Source organism: Ovis aries, chromosome 20, assembly GCF_016772045.2.
Source record: "Ovis aries strain OAR_USU_Benz2616 breed Rambouillet chromosome 20, ARS-UI_Ramb_v3.0, whole genome shotgun sequence".
NCBI lineage: Eukaryota > Metazoa > Chordata > Mammalia > Artiodactyla > Bovidae > Ovis > Ovis aries.
In genome coordinates, this window is record NC_056073.1 from 15490622 (window position 1) to 15511942 (window position 21321).

Below are 21321 nucleotides of genomic sequence, written 5' to 3' on the forward strand. Positions count from 1 at the left end.
AGACTGTCAATCACAAAAGATTCAGAGGAGGGGAGCAGGGCCACGCCTCCACCTCCGGTAGCCAGCTTGGAGGTGGGAGACACCTCCAGAGAAAATCACCGTTCTCCCTCTGTGGTAAAGGCCCTGTCAGGGACCAGAATGATCACTGCACTGGGCTTCAGAAATGTGGTTCAAGGAACTTCCCTGGTGGTCCAGTGGTTAAGACTCCATGCTTCCAATGTAGGGGGCAGCAGTTCAGTCCCTGGTTGGGCAACTAAGATCCCGCATACCACGTGGCATGGCTAAAAAGTGAAAAAAGAAATGTGGTACAAGTCCCAGCTCCACTCCATACTAGTTGTGTGGCCATGGGCAAGTCACTTCACCTCACTGTGCCTCGGTTTCCTCATCTGTAAAATGGGGATAATAGCTATCCAGACTGTGTGGGTATTAAAGGAAGCAACAAGCCTAGAACCATCCAGCAAGGGACTGGCACACAGAATAAACCCAGCTCATGTGTACTGAACCACTGTCTTCTGATCACCAAGAATACAGAGAGGAACAGAAGCAGGCCTGGGACCCAGAGCTCCCTGCCACTTCCACATGCCATGTCCTCCAGAAAGGGTGGGGAGCCCCATCCTCCACTCTGCTTATTAGGGACAGCGATCCTGGCAGGGCACTCACTTCCTATCCAGCCCCTCCCCCAACAACACACAAGCACTCCCCCTTGGACGCAAGTCCTCTGCAGGGAGGTTGCGCCACAGCGGCCCGTCCCCCACTCTCCAGGGCACCAAGACCACAGCTGTGGTCCAGCTGTGGAACCCAGCCCAGCCACCGACTGGTCCTGTGCCAGCGACAGGAAGCCGGGAAGAGCTGTGCACGCCTGCGGGACACTGGGGAGGGGTGGACGCCAGGGGCTGGAGCCAGGCCAGGCTCTGTAATCACATTGTGTGGAAGGGAGCCGACAGGAGAGCCACGCAGGGCGACTGTCACCCTTCACTGTCTGGAGGGCTGTGGGGGTAAGGGAGTGAGGAAAAGCCCCAGGAGGCAGGAAAGAGCACTGAGTTGGAAGTTGGAAAACTTGGCGCTTGGTAAGCTTTTACCACCAGCTCACTGCGTGACTTGCATTAGCCCCTTTCCCTGTCTGGCCCCTTGTTTTCCCATCTGCAAAACTGGAAATATATATTGAGCTACCTGTGTCAGACCCAGTTCTAGGGAGTACCCTAGGAGACAGACCAAAGTCCCCTCTCCCCTGGAGCTTACATTCTGCTAGTCAACAAACAAGTACATAAATAGGAAAAGAGGTGAAAGGTTTATGAAGAATAATAAAGTGGTGGGAGGGGACAGAAAGCGAGGGGTCTGGGATGGCCTCTCTGAGAAGATGACCTAAGTAGGGGAAGACAAGGAAGGGGGCCAAGTGCATAGCTAGGGGAAGCGCATTCTGGGCAGAAGAGAGAGCAAGTGCAAAGGCCCTGAGCAAACACATGAGACAAGCTGAAAAAACAAACTCGGGAAGCAGCAAGGCTGGAAAGAAATGAGTGAGGGGAGATGAAAGTGAGGGCGGGTAGAGCCCAACTCTGGGAGCCTGAAGGCCATTGTGAGCACTTTGCATTTGACTCTGAACTAATTATTGGGCCCCAGGAAAGCTAGGTCTGGGCTTGTCTGCAGAGCCCACTTGGTGTTGTGGGGTGGGGTCTGGAGGTGGTGGAACCATCTTCAGCCTCTACTCATTTACTCTGGGGTCCTAGTCAGGTCCTTTGGGAAGAGACAGTAATAGGCCAAGGACAAGGATGAGGTGTGCAAGGCCTAAAGTGAGTGAGGCTCAAGCGTGAAACTTTAAGGCAGCAGCGAAAAAAAAAAAAAAACACCAACCCTTGGTAATTAACATAAACCAATATTTTCCTGCAACATATCTAAAAATTGAAATTAATGCAAAAAATCTCTAATGAACAAAATGCCAACACTTTAAATGAAGACAGGATCTAAACCTGAATTTTCACGATCCCATCTCACTCGTTTCACTTCAATCTCAGCCCTGGTTCCAATAAAACTTTACTTATAAAAATAGGCAGCTAGCTGGCAGGGCTGTAATTTGCTGATTTACTTTTTAATATCAAATTACAATGTTTTTTATATTGGCACCTTCCCAAATTTCGCACCCCAGCAGAGTCTCCCAGTTACCTCATCCTAGTCCTGATCCTGGATCGCACTGAAACTATTAAGGTCCACGTGGAGGGTCCCAATGTGTGTTCCTCCTGAGGCTCAGAGAGGTAAAGGGACTTCCCAGGAAAACAGGTAGATGGTGGAACTGAAGTCTGGAACTGGAGTCCCATGCCAAACCCCACCACCTGGTCATCACACCATACTGTGTTTTGTCCTGGAATGCTGATTTTAATTAGTGGGTGTTTTTGTTTTTGTTTTCCCAACTTTTTATTCAAGTATAATACTCATATTTTTAAAAAAAGAAAGTACACTGCAGGTAAATGTTCACCTTGCTGAATTTTCACACACTGAGCACACCTGTATAATCAGCATGTGGGATTAAATCTAAAGCCTGTTTTTACATTTCCAACAAACCAGACATATTACTTGGTGCTGGGCCAGAGTCAGGGGACTTCTGATCCCAAGCAGGTGATTTCAGACAGAGAGGCTGGGAGACTGGGCGGATCCAGAGTTTAGGGGCTGGGGTTAGAGACTGAGAAGAGGGGTGGGGGGGCTGGTCAATGGTGCAGGGCTCGGGTCTGCGCTTAGGGAGGGGCCGCACATGCAGGAGAGGAGAGAGACAGTGGAGGCTGCCCTGGAGACAATGTCCACCCCCACCCCCCTCCCACCTTATGTCCTTCCACTTCCAATCTTGGAGGCGGATGAGGCCAAACTCCGGGGCCCAGGTAAACCGGTAAGAATGCTGCAGTCGCCAAGCCCCGCGGGTGCGTCCCGGTGACTCAGCCATTGCGAGGAAAGGGGAATCCGCCCCGCTCCCCAGAACTTCCAGACAGCAGCCTGATCCCGGCTGGCTCCCGGGGCTCCAGGCCGGGCTCCGCAACAGGCAGCCCGGCCCCGGGAGTGGGACCCCTTCCTCCCCACCTGGGGGCCTCCACTTCCGGCCGGAGGCACCTGGGCTCATCGCGGGGACGCTGCCTCTTGGTGGCGAGACCCCTGGGGGCCACAGTGGTCCTGGCTGCGACGGCGCCACGAGGACCTTTGAGCATCGTAAGTAGCGAGTGCGGGGTGGGGGGCGCTGGGGAACACCGAGAAGAGGCCCTGGGTCCCTAGCTCGGCCCCCGCGTCCCAGCCCCGGCTTCAAGCCTGGGCTTGGAAGGCGGAACCGGGAGAACTGGCCTGGCGCCGCCGCCGCCTCCCTAATTGCTCACCGGCCCTCGTGGTGGGGAGCCCAGACGCGGCTCCCAGGCGTCCTCGGTCTAGTGCGGCCAGACGCCGTCACCCCAGCGGGCGGCCCACCTGATCGTCTCCGGGCCCGCCCACCCCTCACCCGGTGGGCCGCAGGCTCCACGCCTCCCCCTTCCTCGGGGATCGGGTGCCAAGCTAGGGTCCCTGAACTAACCCCCCCACCCCCACCCCCACCACGCCTGTCTGGTCGCAGCTTCTTCCTACCCCCGCCCTGAGGAGGGATCCAGCTCAATTCCAGATGGGTCGCCCGGATGCCCCTCCCCCACACACCCCCTCCCTCACACCCCCCTCCCCCAAGAGGGGCTTACTCTCGCCTCTTTCCCAAGCACCCCGCAGTTTGGAAGGCCTCGGATTCCAGTGTGGAGCCAAATGAAGGACTGAACTCCAGAACCTCTCTTTGCCTCCAAAGCCGGGTTTCTGACCCAAATTCCCACGTGCGGCTGGTGGGGGTGGAGGAATCAGGGATGCTGAGGGCTGCTCTTGGGACACGGGAGGCTCGAATGTCACCAACCGGATTTCCCGAAGGGACAGCTTCTGGCGGGGTGGGCACCCGGTCTGTGCCACAGCTTAGGACCGCGGGCGGGGACCGAGGGGGTGGGCGAAGCGTGCCTGAGAAACTCGATCACTCCTCGTCTTTGGGACAACGAGATTTGGGGGCCACAAATACTCAGACAATTGGCACGAGGTAGTTGTGATCACCGTGGTTTTTTTCTCTCTCTCGTTCTTTTGCTTTTTCCAAAACTTTTGCAGAGTTTAGCGCAGGCGAAGGGGAACTCGCGGCCCCCTTTGCAAGCTTCCCGGGCAGTTGGGCCTGGGAGGGGGGCGGAGATTTGGGGAGACTGGGGCCCAGCTCCGAGAGCTCGGAGGAAACGCGCGGAGCCGGCTTCCTGTGGGGGCTCCGGCCGCGGCGCCCCGCGGACAGACGTGTCCGGCCCAGGCAGCGCCTAGCCCGGCGCGGGGGGAGGGACGTGGTGGGGGGGCGCCTGGGAAGGCGAGGAGGGGGCGGGGAGAGGGTGGGCCGGAGAGGAGGGGAGGGAAGAGGCGAGGCGAGCCAGGGAGGAGCGAGGGGGCTGCAGGGAGAGGAGGCAGAAGCGAGGGAGCGAGAGGCGCGCGCTGGCGCCGAAATGCGAGAACGGAGCGAGTGAGAGGGGAGGGGCGCGGAGAAGCCGAGTGGCCCCTGGGCTGGGGCGGCCGCGGCCGGTGCGCATGGCAGGCCCCGCGCGGTGATCCCGGCGAGGCGAGAGAGCGGCGCGCAGCTCACTAGAGTCAGTCAGTCCCGGACCGAGCCGGGAGGCGGTGGGCGCGCGGCTGCGGCTGGATCGCCCCCTGCCCTGGGCCCCTTTTCCCCGGCGCGCGCGCGCGCGGGGACCTTCCGCCACACCCGCTGAGCCTTGTTTCTCGCAGGTCCCGGGCCGATGTCCCAGGTGAGTGGCCAGCACCCCCCTCACTGCGACGCGCCCCATGGAGCCCCCAGCGCAGCCCCGGGCCCAGGTAGGAACCAGGGATGCAGAACAAGACCGGACGGGAGCGGGGGCAGGCGGCTGGGGGAGGGTGGCTGGTAATTCTCCCCTCTCCTCTTTGAGAAGTGAGGAGACGGTTCGGGGGACCCTGAGTGGAGGTGGGGGCGAGAAATCTGGGTATCGGGGACTGGGTCCAAGGAGAGTGGAGGGCTGGGACGATGGGGGCAGGGCCCGAACGGAGGCAGCGGCCGCGCCAAGTTGGCTCCAGCTCTCCCCACTCCCAACACCAGACACACACACACCGCAGTGTCTGTCTGTCCGTCTGGGATTTGTGTCCCAACCGTTTCTGCCCAGTGTGTAAATATTTATGGGGGCCTCAGGCGGAGGTGGGGGTGTCTGAGTCTTTCTCTCCTTCCCTTCCCCCATCCTAGCCTAGTGCTTCCCGAAAACTTTTGTCCACAGCAAGCGGCTGCAGGATCGGCCCCTCCCCTCCTTGCCATCTCCTCTCGCTCGCCTTCCTTCCCACCCGGGCCTGGCCAGCCCCCGCCACTCCCCCCTGCTTGCACACACAGACACACACACACACATACACACATACGCAGAGTTTCTCCTGCGCCCCCCCTTCTCTCTCCCCGTTTCTCTATTTCAGGCACTCACCCCAACCAAGTGCCCACCACTCAAGTGAACTGTCCCTTCCCCCAAACACAGGATCTGTAACTTCCCTGGAATTATTCCTGCAGGAGCGTCCCCCCTGCCCAGGGTTTGCGACTTCCTAAGGGGACCTGGGAAGGGGGCAGGGGCCCTGGGGAGTCCTGGTGATGTGGCTCTCTGTCCACCTTCTCACCATACACATGTGCGCTGAGGCTCCCAGTAGATAGCAGCAACAGGGAGAAGTCAGGAACATCTTGGGTTTATTGGGGAAGGCGGAAGGGTGGCGGGCAGGAGCACAGGCCTGGATGTCATGCCTTTAATCTCAGTTCTAGGTTAGTCTGATCATCTGCCTCCCTCTCACCCAGCCCCATTAGCCCTTTCTCCCCTCTTTGAGTCTCCAAATAATGGAGGTCTCCTCCTGAACCTCTGACTTGAACTTGCTGCATGGCCTTGGACAAGTTTCTTCCCCTCTCTGGCCTCAGTCTCCACATCCACCCATAGGGACTGGTCTGCGCATTTGGAAAGACCCAAGTCTACCTGGTGTGGATACTGGCCCTTTGGAGACGCAGGGCTGTGGAGTGAGGGGGGTGCTGTCTAAAGTGGTGGGAGGGCAAGTGGCAGACGGCTGGCCAGGGGCCCGCACATACATGAAACCAATGTGTCTGCTTCGCATCCCGCCAGCCCTCAGGCTGCCCTCGGAATGTGGGGCCCCTGGAGTAGGGACTTCTGGGATATAAACTCCTTCAGGAATGGGCTTCTGGAGCCTGGGGGGAGAGCTCGGGGCAGGGACCTGGGAAGGCTCTTTCTGTCTCTTGCCCCTTCTCTCTTTCTCGGCCTCCTGATTCTCCACCTCTCTCCCCATCTCCCCTGCCTTCTTCCCTGGCTTATCCACCTTCTCTGTTCTCTCCTCCACTCCCTCCTTCCAAGACCCTCTCTCCTGTGTGACCCGTTTGCCCCAGCAGGGGGAGGAGGGGCTGAATGTGCTGGAGCCTGGAGCCGGGACAAGGGCCAGGATGGGCCACTGGGAAAGGGCTAAGTCCTGGGCTGTAACTTGAGGCCCGAGCCCCAGCAAGCCCCCTCCCCAGCCTGGGCAGGGCCAGACAATGTGGCTTTCATAACACAAGAAGGCCTGGCTCTGCCGCCTTGGGAGATTGAGCTTGCTGCCCAGGAAGCCCAAACCGCAGGACACCCAGCCAAAACCCCACAGACGCCTGAATCCGAGACCAGAATCCCCCACGCTCCCTGCTGAGCGCTGACAGAACAGTAAGGCCATGGCGCTACCCCGGGGGGTAGCAAGTCAGCCCCTCCCTCAGCAGCCCAGGATGCAGACGGGGAACAAGGGGGCAGCTCTGGTCGGGCCGGGTGGCTAAGCCCCCGCACCCTTGGCTCCTCCAGTGGCCTCCTCCTGCTCCAGCCCTGAGAGCCCCAGGAGCCTGGCTCCCTAACCCACAGCAAATTTCTGTCCAGCACTGGGGCGTCACATTCCTGCTCTTGGTTCTGAAGTGAATTTCCTGGGGAATTGGAGCTTTCAGACCTAAAATAAAACCAGCTGGACCCAGCCTAACTGGTCAGCTCAGGCCCTCTCCAGTCCTTGGCCTGGTGGCGTGGGCCTGTGTCCCATAGGTCGCAGTGTGTATCAAGCAAGCCCACGTTCTTACTGTCGCGGTGCCAGGCGCCAACCCTAATCCTCACCTTCTGGTTCTCTCTCCTCCTCCCAACCTGGGGCATTCTAGACTCCAGAACTCAGTCCTCACCATCAGACATTGGCTTAGTGCCACTGGGGGTGCAAAGATGACACTGACGCCGCCCCAGGCGAGAGCTGGGGAGGGCTGGTTGAGGACCCACGCTTCACTCCCAGTTACAGTTTACAGCAGCGAGCTCTGGGCGCTGAATCCTCAGGAAGTGGCCACTCCGAGGAGAGACTGTTGGCTTGAGGGTCAGGGAAGTCTTTCTGGAGGAAGAGGTGAACCTCCGGCTGGGTGGTGAAGGATGATTGGATTTGGGGAGAGGGGAGGGGTAGGACCTTCTGATCCAGAGGGACAATAGAAGCCTGGATGGATTGGGCAGAAGGCCCAGTGGTGGCCTGGGACCATGGAGAGGTCAGTCGACCTGGAACACAGGATCCTGTCCATTGATTAGGTTGAAGGCATAGACTGAGGCCTTGAATACCAGGTCAAGGAGGGACTGGGATGAAGGTCTCCAGTCACTGCTCTCTGAGCAAATCAGATCCCGGGTGTCTCTGGAGAGATGGTCGGAGCTCCAGGGGGAGAGGCTGGGCCCACTGTCCACAAAGACAGGAGAGCGGGCTCGGCTGGAAGAAGCAGGCATGGGAGCTCGAGGACGTGGGTTCTGTGGGCCTTTTCCAGGCTTGGGCTGAACCCATCCCACCTAGAAGAGGTCCCCCCAACTCCCTCTCGGTCCAGGAATGGCAAGCAAAGGGAGCGCCCAGGGTCCAGCTGAAGCTCAAGTCTTTCTGCTTCCCTCTCAGGCTTATGGATTTAAATGTGACCTTTCTACCCTCTTCTGAGGCTGTCTTTCCAGAACTCAAGGCATTGTCCTGTGCCAAGGATGAGAGTATATCGAGGCATAGGGGCCCTTGCCTTTCTGCATTTCTTCTTTGGAGACTCTTGAGAGAGGTGTAGGACTGGGGCTTCTGCTCAGAAATGCCCACCTCATGGCTGGCTCCCAGTATACAATTATCTTATTTTTAATTTATTATTATTATTATTATTTTGGCTGCATCTCAAGACATATACAGAAGAGCCTGGTAGGCTGCAGTCCATGGGGTCGCTAGAGTCAGACACGACTGAGCGACTTCACTTTCACTTTTCACTTTCATGCATTGGAGAAAGAAATGGCAACCCACTGCAGTGTTCTTGCCTGGAGAATCCCAGGGATGGGGAAGCCTGGTGGGCTGCCGTCTATGGGATCGCACAGAGTCGGACACGATTGAAGCGACTTAGCAGCAGCAAGACATATAGGAGGTGCAGAGTCCTAACCCCTGGAGTGAGGGAGTGATAGTCACTCAGTCGTGTCTGACTCTTTGCAACCCCATGGAGTACAGCCTACCAGTCTCCTCGGTCCATGGAATTCTCCAGGCAAGAATACTGGAGTGGGTTGCCATTTCCTGGGAATTACCCCTGTGCACATCAGAAAAAAAGTGGCTGTTTGATCAGATGGGGCAGATATACCTGTGGGTGAGCAGATGGTACCTCCAGGGAGGGCAGGACTCCAACCAGGGATTCTCACACCACCCCCACCCTGGGCAGGTGCCTTCATGCCTAGGTGACTTAAGCTGCTTGTCCACCCGGTGGCCCTTGGCCTTTGCTGGCCTCCCCACCCTCCAGAAGTTTCTCCTTAGAGACGTTCTCCCCTCTGGGGCTGAGCAGGGGTCTCCTGGTCCCAAGAAGGAAAACTAGGGTCTTTTGGCCTTTTGATGGTTGGCCTCTTATCTGGGTTTGCTGCCCCGTGTGCTCGCGGTGAGAGCTGCTTTTGGTCCAACATCTTGGCGTCGTGGCCCCCGGGCCGTGCGTCACCCGCAGGCAGGTTTCCCCACCGCTTCTTGGTCCTCCTCAGCCTTTTTCCCATCTCTGCGCCCTCTGCAGTTTGCCTTTCTGCCCTCAGGGTTTCTCCTCCAGCGTCTGCTGGGTCCCCTCTGCTGCCCTCTGGCTCCAAGAGGCCTGTCTGTCTGTGTTTCCAGGTCAAGACAACTGGACTGGCTTTACTTTCCTCCCTAGTTTCCTTCCGTGGTCTGATGCTCACCCCAGAATGGCAGGCTTCCTGCAGGAGGGGGCTCCTCAGGACCTCGTCTGGGCTCTCTGTAATTTCCTGTTCCCACTAGATTCAAGGTCACCAGCCCTGTAGGTGACTGTGAGGAGAGACTGCCCAGAGCGTGGCAGTCGACATGTCGGGGAGGAGGGCCGGGGTGGGGACCCGTCTCCTAATCCTGCTTTCTCAATTTCCTCCCTCTCCAACCCTGGGGGCCCAAGAGAGCTGCAGGCTCGGCTCCTTCCACTCCAAGAGTGGCAGTGTCACCTCTGTGTGCCCTGGTGACCTCAGGAGAAAGCCTGGGATGTGACCACAAGGCCCAGAACGCAGTTACTCTATCTTCCCTCGTTCACTCTGCAGCTATTCACGCTGGGGTCTGCTGCTGGTCTCAGAACTTCCTTTCCCCCTTCTTTGCTGACTGATTGATTATTCAAGACCCGATATGGGCATTGCCCTCTCCAAGAAGCCTCCTAGACTCGCACACACGCACATACACACACACCACACCCCAGGGATGAGTGCCTGCCTTCTCTGCTTCCACAGTCCTTAGCTGCCCGTGCTGTAACTCTTGCCCTTCCGTGTGTGTGACTCTCACCCACCCCTACCCCAACAGAGAGCTCCTGGGTCAGTGACCTGGTCTTTCGCACTGTGGTCCACCCAGTGCTTGACGTATTGGGGGGGGGGTGTCGTCGCTGTCACACCAAACAGCACAGGAAGGAAGGAGGAAAGGAAGGAAGGGAGAGGAGAGAGGTCAGGCAGGGGACGGGCGGAGGAAGCGTATGGGAGAGGCCCCCTGCGTGCCAGGTACTGCTGAGGGTTTCATTTACTCTTTGAAACCCTGAGGGATAAGCATGCTTGCCCCCTTTTCATGCAAGGTGACCTAAGTCCTAGTAACTCGCCCAAGCTGGTATCCGGTAAAAACCAGGGCTTGGGTCTTCTGGCTCCTGGCTCGGGCCTCTGTCATTATAGTGCCTGGGAGGGTCAGCACTCCCACTTCCGGGCTCTGGCAGAACGCCTCTGGGGCCAGAGGCTGGAGCTGGGCAGCCCCCTCCCTTCCTGGGAACTAGAACTCAAGCTGTGAGCCTCCCTCTCACCTTGGTCTTGGCCTCCAGCATCCCCTCTGCTCCACTGTAGATCAGCCTCCACCACTAGGCGGGCAGCCTGGCTCCCCCTTGGGGGTCATCTCTGCTCCCCTGCTTCCCGTAGGCCCAGCAAAAAAACACTTGTCCTCCTATTAACCTATTAGCCGGGTGGTGAGAGGAGCTTAAGGAGTGGATGGGGCTGGAGGAACCCACCCCCTGCCTCCCTGGGCACCAGGAGGGGTTCCCAGCACATAAGTGCCACCCTTCAGGGGTGGCTGCAGCCCCAGTGCTCCCTCCCCCTGTCCCAGCTCCCAGCTCCAGGCAGGGCCAGTGGTTTCCCCGGGCAGGTTGGAGCACACCTGCCGCTCTCTGGGCAACCTCCTTGGGGCCCCTGGAGCCTCCACCCCCTGCCATGGGAGACCAGTCTTTGGAACAAGGATCGTCCAGGGGAATCTGAGGCCCTGGATCGTCCCCTCCCCTGCAGATGCTCCTGCCCCCTAGACCCGAGTGCCCAACCTGAATTGCTCCCTGCCCTCATTTGGAGACAGCTCAGAGAAAGACCCTGTCCCTAAGGCCATCTGTGCTCTGCGGTCGGCTCCGCTGCTGTCTCTAAGACTAGTCTTTGTCCCTGCGGGTGTGTCTCGTGATCTCTCCGTGGTGTGGATGGGTGGGCGCTGACCTCTTACTGTCTGGATTTCATCACCCTTTCTCGTCTTTCTCTGTAGCTCCCTGTGTGGCTCTCCCCTCCCTGGGCCCTTTGGTCTCCATTTCCATCTCCCCTGCTCCCATCATGGCTTGGGGGAAGGGGCACCCTCTTGGGGTGCCCCTGTCATTCCCACTGCACAACCTGGGGGCTGATGGGAGGCCCAGGCTGCACCCCGTCATTGCCCCACCTCGGCCCCTGGCCCTGTGACCCCAGGCCTCACTTTCTCCTGTCCACCCTCAGGCTTTCCCACGCCCAGTCACCTTTCTGCCTTCCCGTGCCACCCCCCAGAACTTTCCTCCTTGGGCCCAGCCGGCCCTGGTCCTGCTGCCTCAGGAACTGTGGGTTTGAAGGTGGCTCCATGTCTGCCTTCCGCCCACCCTGGAGAGAGGGACCGAGCCGCTCACTGTAATTACATGTGGCTGCCAGCCGCCTCTTCCAGCCCTCTTGGGCCGTCTCCCTGTCTCTCTTCCTGCCTGGAGCCCCTCCGCCTCACCCCAGGCTTCTCAGACTCTTTCTCGTGCTATCGTCCTCTCTCTCTGCCCTGGTTTCTCACTGTTTCTCCATCTGTATCTTGCGCCCTCTCCATCGCCTCTGCCTCTGGCCCCATCTTTATCTTTCTCTCCATCACTGCCTTGCTCTTAGTTGCTTGCCTGTCCTGGGCTGTCACTGGGCATCTACGTGCCCGGTCTCTCGAGTTCTGATGCGCTGTCTCTCTTCGCTTCTGCCTTTCACATCCTTTTGATTCTTTCTCTCTCCACGTCACTCTGGATGCCTGTTCCTATCTCTCCATCGCTGACCGTCTGTTCTCTCCTGCACTGTGTCTCTGCCTCTTTCCCCCACTTTCCTTTGTACCATGCATCTCTGGTCCCCTCCCTGACCACACACACACACACACACACACACGCACGTGCACACACCCTTGCTCGCTCATGGGCTGTGGTTTGAGAACTTTCTATTTTAGAGGCTGGCACCGTTACCAGATAGGGTAAGCGCTGGGTAACTGGTACACAGACCAAGAATGAGGGCTCAGGGCATTCTGGGCTGCTGGGAGGGGACCAGGGCTGGGCCAGCCGGAGGGCACCAGGAAGATGTCCCTCAGTCGTCTGCTTTTTTCTAGCCCAGACCCCATCCCTCCTCCCTGGGCTGGAGGTAGTGACCGGATCTGCTCACCCCGTGGAGGCAGCGCTTGAGGAGGGCTCCCTGGAGGAAGCAGCGGCACCCTCCATGACCCAAGGCAATGACCCTGGGGCCCCCCAGGCCCTGGACAGCACTGACCTCGATGTCCCCATAGAAGCTGTGACACGTGAGTCCTAGGGGTCTGGGGTTTGGGGTGGCAATAAATGGGGGTCACTCTAGGGAGTCCAGCACAGATGGGCTTTGGGTGCCCATGGAAGCCTAGCCTGGGCCAGGACTGTGAGGTGTGGGCGGTGGAAGAGTGTAAGGCATTGTCACTGTCCTTGCTGTCTAGGAGGACATCCACATCATTTCTATCCACAAAATGATTTGGATAAATTAGTTCAGAATGAGTGTGGACAGGCTGCAGGCAGTGTGGTTCAGAATGAGAGCGTGTGCAGTCTACGGAGGAGGGCTGGGGCCCGAGGGCAGGAAATTGGAGCCCGAGGCAGCCCAGCTTTCAGGGTGTCAAGAGCAAAATGACAGGAGAGACGCTTCTAGTTGCTCTGAGTAGAAAGGAGCAAAACTCAGCTGTGTTCCCGGGTTTGGCTCCGTATCTCCGAGGAGGTCCTAGAGGGGGAGAATTCGCCACCATCACCCTCAGAAGCAGAGGAAGGGGCTTCCAAAATCATTTTGTAATTGCCAGTAAGAGCGGCAAAATCTATGGGACACATTGGTACTTTTCAACTTTCTTTTTCTGTATGAGCTCTCAGACTCTCCAAATCAGCCTGTAGTGAGGCAGCTGGATAGCTCTTGCCAAGCCCATTTTATAGATGAGGAAACTGAGGCTCCCTCACCCTGGACACAGACCGGGGAGCTCAAGTGTCCTGTCCCAGGGCTCTGTCCTATGCCTGCCTGCCCTGCTGGCATGGCAGAGTCATGCAGCCACTTTCAGGCAGGGCATTTGGGGTAAGCTGGACACCCTGGAAGTCGGGGTTACTAATCCTGCTAGCACACTGCCCTCGAGACACACCCACCAGCAGGACTGAGAGAAAGAGGTAAACGCCGTGGCCACGGAGGAGAGGGCCTGGAAGGGACAGACGCTCCTGTGTCCATGGGCCCTGGGTGTTTGCTCTGTGACTCAGCCCCCACGGCCGTGGCCACAGGCGAGCTCTGTGTCCGCCCAAATCTCCCGGGGCCCTCAGCTCACCACACGCCCCCGCCCTCTGGTCACTGCGCCTGTGTTTAGGCAGCAGGGCAGAGGGCACCAAAGCTGGCCAAGGACTCAGCGCAGTCATCCCCCCACCCCGCCACCCCCCCGTGGAGCCCAGAGGTGGGGGCAGGATGATTCAGGCCTGGCCACTTCCCATGGCCTTACCCCTGTTTACCCAGATGCAGGCACCAGCTGCTGCTCAGGGCCAAAGGTTCCCAGCTCTGTCTCCCATCTTGCCCTGACCCCCGCCACCCCCAAGATTGTCATCTCCTTTCTCCTTCCCACTCCACGGCCTAGCTGTGGAAGCTCTGGCAAGTTTTACCCTCTCTGGGCCTTGGTTTTTTCATCTATAAAATGGGCTAGTAACAGTAGTTCTGTTTGATGCTTAACGAAATTATTACACATAGGACTCTCAGCCCTGTATCTGGCACCTCGTCACAGCTCAAAGCATGCTGGCTACTAATTAAAAGGGTAGTGATGGTTGTGGTAGTCGCAATCATTCCTCAGCCCTTTGTCTCCCAACTTCTGCCCCCCTCCTCGCCCCTCTGCCCTTGGAGTCCCTCCTTTTAGCCTCCAGGCTGATCCTACCTCTGACCCTTATCTGTGTGACCTGGAACAAGTTTCTATACATCTCTGGGACTCAGTTTCCTCATCTGTAAAAGGATACCGCCCCATGGCAATGCAGAGAACAGTTCGCACCCCGAGTGCTCTGAACAGTGCCGGCATGCAGTGGGTGCCCGGCGAAGTGCTCCCACCATTACTAGAAGGCCCAGCACCCCCAGTCAGGCCCCCTTCTGTCCCCTCAGCCTCCAGCACCCGCCACCGCCCCCCGACATCTCCTGCCGCAATCCAGACCCGGAGGTTTGGCCTGGAGGGGCCTGGGGATCCAGACCCGAGGGCCGGAGAGAAGGAAGTGCCCCAAACTTACACATTTACTAAGGGTCCTCAGGGCCAGAGGATCCCACCCAGGAGTCAGGGGCCCTCAGCAGAGGGGTCCTCGAACTCTTGTGACCCCTTCTCAGACTCCTGCCCTGACACACAGACACACAGACACACACTTGCCTTCATCTTTTGCGGACAGAACCGTACCATCCAAGTGGGCAAACCTGAGTGAGGTGAGGGAAGGAACCAGGTGCTGGCATGCTCTCCAGGACCATTTTCCCCGCACCCCACTGATAGCTGGTTTGGTCCCTCAGTCTGGGATGGGGACCCAGGGTTCCTGGCTTCTGAGGTCTCCCTACTGGCCTCCCTCTTCCCTTTCCCGCTCCCCACCTGGACCCCAAGGGCCATTCAGCAAACTTTCTTCCAGCGGGGGCAGGGGAGCTGGGGGTGGAAGGAGCAGGAGGTGGGGGGGCTGTTGTGAGGAGCCCCCCTGGATTCCAGGGCAAGGCGTTCATCTCCAAACAGATGTTTCCAATGAATCACCCGGCACTCGAAGGGCAGAAGCAGCTGGGGGCTTGGCAGGGGCCGAGGTGACAGTTAACTACTTCCCAGCTGCCCCTCCACCCCTCTCTGCCACCACTCTCACCAAAATCCCCAGACCCCAAGAGCAGGAGAGTGGATTTCATGTGGGGTAAGAAGGTGGGGTGCAGGCCCCTGCGCTTCTCCTCTTGCCCGCACCTCTGTCTGTTCTTGAATGACCCCTGGCCTGGAAGTCAGGGGCCAGGCTCCACTTGGAGGCTATTCTGTGATGCACCTCTGGGCAAGTCAGTTCTGCTCTCTGGGCCTCCACCTCCTCATCTGCAAAAATGCAGATCAGCTAGGTAACCTGGGATGTATCTAGGAACGAAGCCAGCAGGAGTTGAGCAGATCCCTGGGGGACTGCGCCGGCCACCCTATCCCCCACCTTCTCCTCCATCACCGTTTTCTCATGGTCTCTCTAGGCCAGCCCCAGGGGAACCCCTTGGACTGCACCCCACTAGTGGCGAATGGCTCTGGCCACCCCTCGGAGCTGGGCGGAGCCAGGCGGACGGGGAATGGTGCCCTGGGTGGCCCCAAGGCCCACCGGAAGTTGCAGACGCACCCGTCTCTCGCTAGCCAGGGCAGTAAGAAGAGCAAGGGGAGCACCAAGTCCGCTGCCTCCCAGATTCCCCTCCAGGCGCAGGAAGGTAAGCGCCCCACTCCGCCTCCCCAGAGGAGAAGCCTCCCGAAGTCTGATGCAGGGAGTGGCAGCAGCATCTTTACTAGGTTGCTTAGAAGCGTGGCACCCTATCCCCACGCCAGGCCCTCAAGGTCCAAACCTCTGGGTGGGGCCCAGGAGTTTAGATTTTAACAAGCTCTCCAGGGAATCTGATGCAGGACAGAGAACCTTGCAGAGGACACTTGCTGGGTAAAGGAAGACACATCTGAGCTCTCAAGACCACCCCTTCTCATCCCTCCTCTCTCAGAGTTGCTGTAACAGGGAATGGAACCATCTGGGCTGGTCCAACCAAAGCCACCCCATTTCTGGAAACACGAATTTTCCTTGAGGAATGGACCATTTGCCTAGTGAGAGCACAATAGCAGAATAAAATGATGCGCCATCAGATGCTTAATTGGGGGAAAGGTGGGAGGTGCAAAGTGCAGTGGGAGGTCAGAGCACCTGGATACTCCCGCCATTGTTCCTGCCGCACAGAGGTCCTCTGGGGGGCTGTCCTGGGCAATCAGGTCCCCCACCCCACAGGCATGAGTTCAGCAAGGTGATGGCTGCCTGTAACCCAGTGATGCTTGGCCTTAACCCCAGAACTTTTAAGTAGTTTCTCTCCATGTTGGGAGACTCTGGCTGGTCCTCTGCAGACAGAATTCAGTATATACCTGAAATCAGTGTACAGAATTCAGCGTACACCTTTGCACATGACATGTTCATAACTTTCACCCTTCCCCCCCAGAGCAGATTATGCCCAAGAACCTTATTTATGAAGGGGATATTCGTACATTTAAAGTGAACAGGGAGGCCTTCCTTCGTGGTCCAGTGGCTAAGACTCCACGCTCCCGATGCAAGGGGCCTGGGTTTGATTCCTGGTCAGGGAATACCACAAATAAGACCCAGTACAGCCAAATAAACAAATCTGTTTTAAAATGAAACAAAGTTAATGGAGCATGACCCATGAGCCAGGCACTGTGCAGTGTGCGAGGCACCCAGGACCTGGTTTCATAAAGCTTTCATGAGAGACACAAACAGCTCATCTCACTCTGCAATACGATATATCAGGAGTGATAAAGTGAACGCGGGGATACCCACACCAGCCCCGGAAACCGGGGCGGGGAGTCTGGGAAGGCTCTGAAGGTGGCCGAGCGAGCCTTAAAGGACCAGTAGGAGGATCCAGCCAGGGCACGTTAGCACGGAGGTGAGAACTGGCTTATGCGGCCAGTTGATGAAGTTCCAGGGGAGGACTGGGGAGAGGTGAGGCTCCTAGTGGGGCGTCCAGGTGGTGCTAGTGGTAAAGAACCCACTTGCCAACTCAGAAGACCTAAGAGATATGGGTTCCATCCCTGAGTAGGGAGAAGCCCCTGGAGGATGGCATGGCAATCCACTCCAGTATTCTTGCCTAGAGAATCCCATGGACAGAGGAGCCTGGCAGGCTACAGTTCTTAGGGTTGCAAAAGATTCCCTGTACACAGGTCCGGGGTGTGGTCATCAGAGCCACAGTGGCAGTGTGAGACTCCCACCGGACCAGCAGCCTATGCCAGGGGCCCACCTGGTCAGGGGAACTGGACACGGCCTATGGCCCGGCCCCTGGGAGGAGTGCCAGCCAAGCACCCTGGCCACACGCTGAGCAGTTCAGAGACTGGGCTGCTGGGCCAGCGCCGCCACGTCCAGCTGGATGCCTAAGGGCGGGAGCATGCGTCAATTCCTTCCCCTTATATTTATTTACTCAGCACCCACAGTGTGCCCGTGTTGGATGCCCGCCCTTTTGATGCTGGTACTCTAGTAGGTGGCAGAGCTGTGTAAGCCGTGGAAGGTGATGAGTCCTAGGCAGGGAGGCAGAGCAGGCCTGTGGGAGGGGACGGGGGTGCTGGGGTCAGGTGGGCAGCTTGCACTATTGAAGAGTATGCTCGAGGAAGGCTTCACCGAGGGGAGACATTTGAAGGAGGAGAGATAGAGTGAGCGGAGCAGGTTTCTGGGGCTAGAGCGCCGAGAGAACAAGGAGGCTGTGCCTGCAAGGATGGGGAGCAGCCAGTGTGGCCACAGCGGAGTGATGGGAGAGGGGCCTTGGGGGCCACTGAGCACTCTGGGCGGGAAGGATGGAATCCAACGGAAGTCTTTCAGGGGTCCTCTGGCCTCCGTGTGAATGCAGGGGTGGCCAGAGGCGGGGAGTGAGTGAGGATGCTGTCACTGGGCAAGGGCTGAGCAGGGTGGTAGGATTCCGCATAGATTATCTATTTATTTCACTTTTGTCTGTGCTCAGTCTCTCTCTAGCTGCAGAGAGCGGGGTCTACCCTAGTCACAATGTGCAGGCTCCTCATTGCTTCTCTTGTTGTGAAGCAGGGCTCTAAGGCACATGGGTGCGGCAGCTGCAGTTCCCAGGCTCCAGGGCACAAGCTCAGTAGCTGTGGACCTTGGGCTTAGTTGCGCCACAGCATGTGGGATCTTTCCGGACCAGGGATCCAACCAGTATCCCCTGCATTGGCAGGTGGATTCTTGACCACTGGACCACCAGGGAAGTCCCTGGATCAGTTTTGAATAAACTTCTCCGAGCCTCCGTTTCTTCATCTCTATCGAGGGGTTGACACAGCCCCACCTCAAGGAGTTGTTACAAGTTTCAGTTCAGTTCTGTTCAGTCACTTAGTCGTGTCCAACTCTTTGCGACCCCATGAATCACAGCTTGCCAGGCCTCCCTGTCCATCACCAACTCCTGGAGTTCACTCAAATTCATGTCCATCGAGTCAGTGATGCCATCCAGCCATCTCATCCTCTGTCGTCCCCTTTTCCTCCTGCCTCCAATCCCTCCCAGCGTCAGAGTCTTTTCCAGTGAATCAACTCTTCTTTGCTACAAGTTTAAAAGAGTTTAATTCCTGCGCAACACTTAGAACAGGGTCTGGAACATACCCATCCTGGGTATGTTCATGAAATAGATAAACGACCGAGGGAGTCGGTCCCTCGGAAGCAGGGACTCAGGATCTAGGCTGCTGGGTTTCAGACCCTTGCTCCCTGTGACTTCCCTGTGCCTTGGGGTCACCTGGAAGGTGGGCCCCCATTTCCCAGTACTCAGGGTTGCACGAGCGTCACTCCTCACCGAGTGAGCCCCTGGCCCTCTCGCCCGCAGACTGCTGCGTCCACTGCATCCTGTCCTGCCTGTTCTGCGAGTTCCTGACGCTGTGCAACCTGGTCCTGGACTGCGCCACGTGCGGCTCCTGCAGCTCCGAGGACTCATGCCTCTGCTGCTGCTGCTGCGGCTCCGGCGAGTGTGCTGACTGCGACCTGCCCTGTGACCTGGACTGCGGCATCCTGGACGCCTGCTGCGAGTCGGCCGACTGCCTGGAGATCTGCATGGAGTGCTGCGGCCTCTGCTTCTCCTCCTGACCCCTGCACGCTCCAGAGGCCACCCATGTCCCTGGCTGTCGCCCCAGGCCGCGCCGCCCCTCCCCCTGGGCCCTTCCCATCAGCCCTGCACCCTCCTGGAACCCCAGCCCGGTGAGAGGGGGTGCCGGTCCTCCTTCCCGGTTTCCCAGGACCTAGTTGGGGGCCACAGAAGGGGGAGCTGCTCCTGGATCAGCTGCCAGGGCTGCCGAACACTGTGAAAGTTGGGGGAGGGGCAGGGACGTGGGGGAGGCTGGGGCACGGGGGCTGTGTGCTTCTCTACCTCTCACTGCCCCTGTGCCTGCCTCCCCTGCCCCCCATCCCAGGCTTCGAGGACAGCAAAATGTGAAAAGAAACACACCCCACCCGACCTCAGCCAAACCCCTCCCCAATCCCCCTCCTGGGGTCTTGGTGGGGGGGCCTGACCCATACAGTGACCCCGGAGGGCAGGGCTGGCCTTGGGCCCAGGGTGGGGTGGGAGGGGGGAACGGTATAGAAAAGACTGGAAGGGGAGAGGGAGGGAATGGAGGGTGGGTCTGTTCTATTTGTTGCTGTAAATAAAGATGTATGTCCATCTCAGATTTCCTCAGGACTCATGAGTAGCAGCCGTGGACCAGGACTCTCAAAAGCAAACACTCCCACAGCCCTCCCTGCACCCTCCCTAATGAATAGGGCTTTCCTGGTTTCTGGGCCCCCCCGCCCTTGTTTCATGTCTCCCCCTGAGGGAAGGAAGAAAGAGGGGTACCCACTCCCCACCTTTATTTCCCTCTTCCGGCCAAAGGGATGGAGAAGCCCAGACCGGGAAGAGTTAACCCCTGGCATAGAATTAATTAACAGCAGATGTGCTCAGGTTTTGATTAATTAATCTCCTGCTGACTCCAGTTTCTCGAAGCCATAATGGCTCCGAGGCATAGGGCAACGCCTGTGTCAGTGGCTGAGCCGTGCCTGGGGAGGGGGCAACCAGCGCGGCACTGGAACTCGTTTGTGGCCTGAGTGGGTTTCACGTGGCCCAGCTGCAGTTGACCCCCTGATTGCCAGGGGGCTGAGATAGAAGAAAGCTGTCAGGACTGGTGGGAGCCTCAGAGGTCACGTGTCCAAGGCCCTTGGTGTGGGGTAGGGGTTGAGGGTTGGAGGGGGAAGACCTGAGCACTGAGGCTGAGCGTTGGGAGGGCTGCCTGGACCAAGCCCCCCTCCACCCGGTCCTGGACCTGGGGGAAACCAGGATGGGTTCAGGGTGAGTGAGAGGACGTCTCGTGGTTGCCCTTGGATTGTCCTGAGGAGAAGACGTGGCCGAAGAAGCCCTTGAAAGATGGAGACCTCCTGGGAAACTGGCGGTGCTGCTTCCAGGAACAAAGGGTGGAGAGGCCCCGATGGATTCTGGAGGAAAGGAGGGAGCTCAGGAAAAGGGCCAGATGAAATCTGAACTCTGTGAAGGAATGCCACGCTAAGAGCAGCCCACGGCCTTAGGCGTGGGCTGCAGTGTCAGCAAGAGGAGGTTACAGGAGGTGGTGAGGACAGCCCCCAGCACCCCCCACCCCCAGCAAACTCATACGCATGTACTCAGACCTCACTTCACCAGCACCAACGTTTTCTGACTTCTGGGAGCACGTAGGAAACTCAGGACACAGAGAGGAACTGACCTCCCCAGAATCCCATCAGCAAGGTCAAAGTCAAGAGAGAAGCCCCATCACTTGCCCCCCTCAACGTACATTTATCTGCTCATTTGTCTCAGGTTTGGGGTGGTTTTTTCTTTTTGCTTAGTTATTGTCTGCTTGATGTACAAGCGCTTCAAGTCTAATCTGTGCATACACGAGCTTTTACCTCGATCGTTTTCCTTTTTATTTACAAAAATGTCAGCATCCCCCGCACATTGCACTATTTTTATCACTTGACCATTTTGCCTTGGGGGCTCTTCCTTATCAGCACATTGAAGAGGGGCCTGGAGCTTCCCGAGGGATAAGCTGCCATGATCCAGGTGCCCAGCTCCGCTGAATCCCATCCATTCATCTCTGTTATAAACAAGTTACATGAGCATGTCCTTTTGAACAAATGAGCAGTTTCTGTAGAATAGTCCTGAAGGTGGGATCAATGGGCCTCAAGGCATGTGTTTGTGACTTAGCTGACCTCAATGAGGGGTGCTGTCCACCCACCATGGCTGTGGGGAGTGTCCACTTCTCTCACTGCTGCCTCCCTGTCCCCAGGAGGATGGACGACGGTGGGAGGGCTTCTCTTCAGTCCTCGCTCAACCCAGTTCCTTACCCGGGCTGGGTTCAAGGAACTTGAGTGGCTGGGAGAACCGGGGTTGGAGGTGCTCCTGACCAACTCAAGGTCTGGTCCAGGTAGGCAGGAAGGCCCCCTCCCTGGCCCTCTCCCCTCCGCAGGGGCTAAGGCAGGAAGAGGCACCTCTGCAGTCCAAATAGTGATTTCCTGCTGCAGGACAGTGG

At 58.0% G+C, this 21321-nt stretch overlaps 1 protein-coding gene across 6 annotated transcripts; it reads left to right on the forward strand.

The window, feature by feature from the left end:
- The first annotated feature begins 2810 nt into the window (after positions 1–2810).
- Positions 2811–19456, forward strand: MDFI (MyoD family inhibitor). Of its 6 annotated transcripts, none has more exons than XM_042236843.2 (5): positions 2811–2872; positions 4789–4875; positions 12169–12354; positions 15261–15485; positions 18624–19456. In XM_042236843.2, the coding sequence occupies exons 2-5, from the start codon at positions 4800–4802 to the stop codon at positions 18878–18880; spliced, it is 744 nt and encodes a 247-aa protein (XP_042092777.1). In that variant the 5' UTR covers positions 2811–2872; positions 4789–4799; the 3' UTR covers positions 18881–19456. The 6 variants fall into 6 exon arrangements, with proteins under 6 accessions (XP_042092777.1, XP_027814436.2, XP_060259609.1 ...); XM_027958635.3 differs by lacking the exon at positions 2811–2872 and adding an exon at positions 2967–3186; XM_060403626.1 differs by lacking the exon at positions 2811–2872 and adding an exon at positions 4472–4653.
- The last annotated feature ends 1865 nt before the right edge of the window (positions 19457–21321 follow it).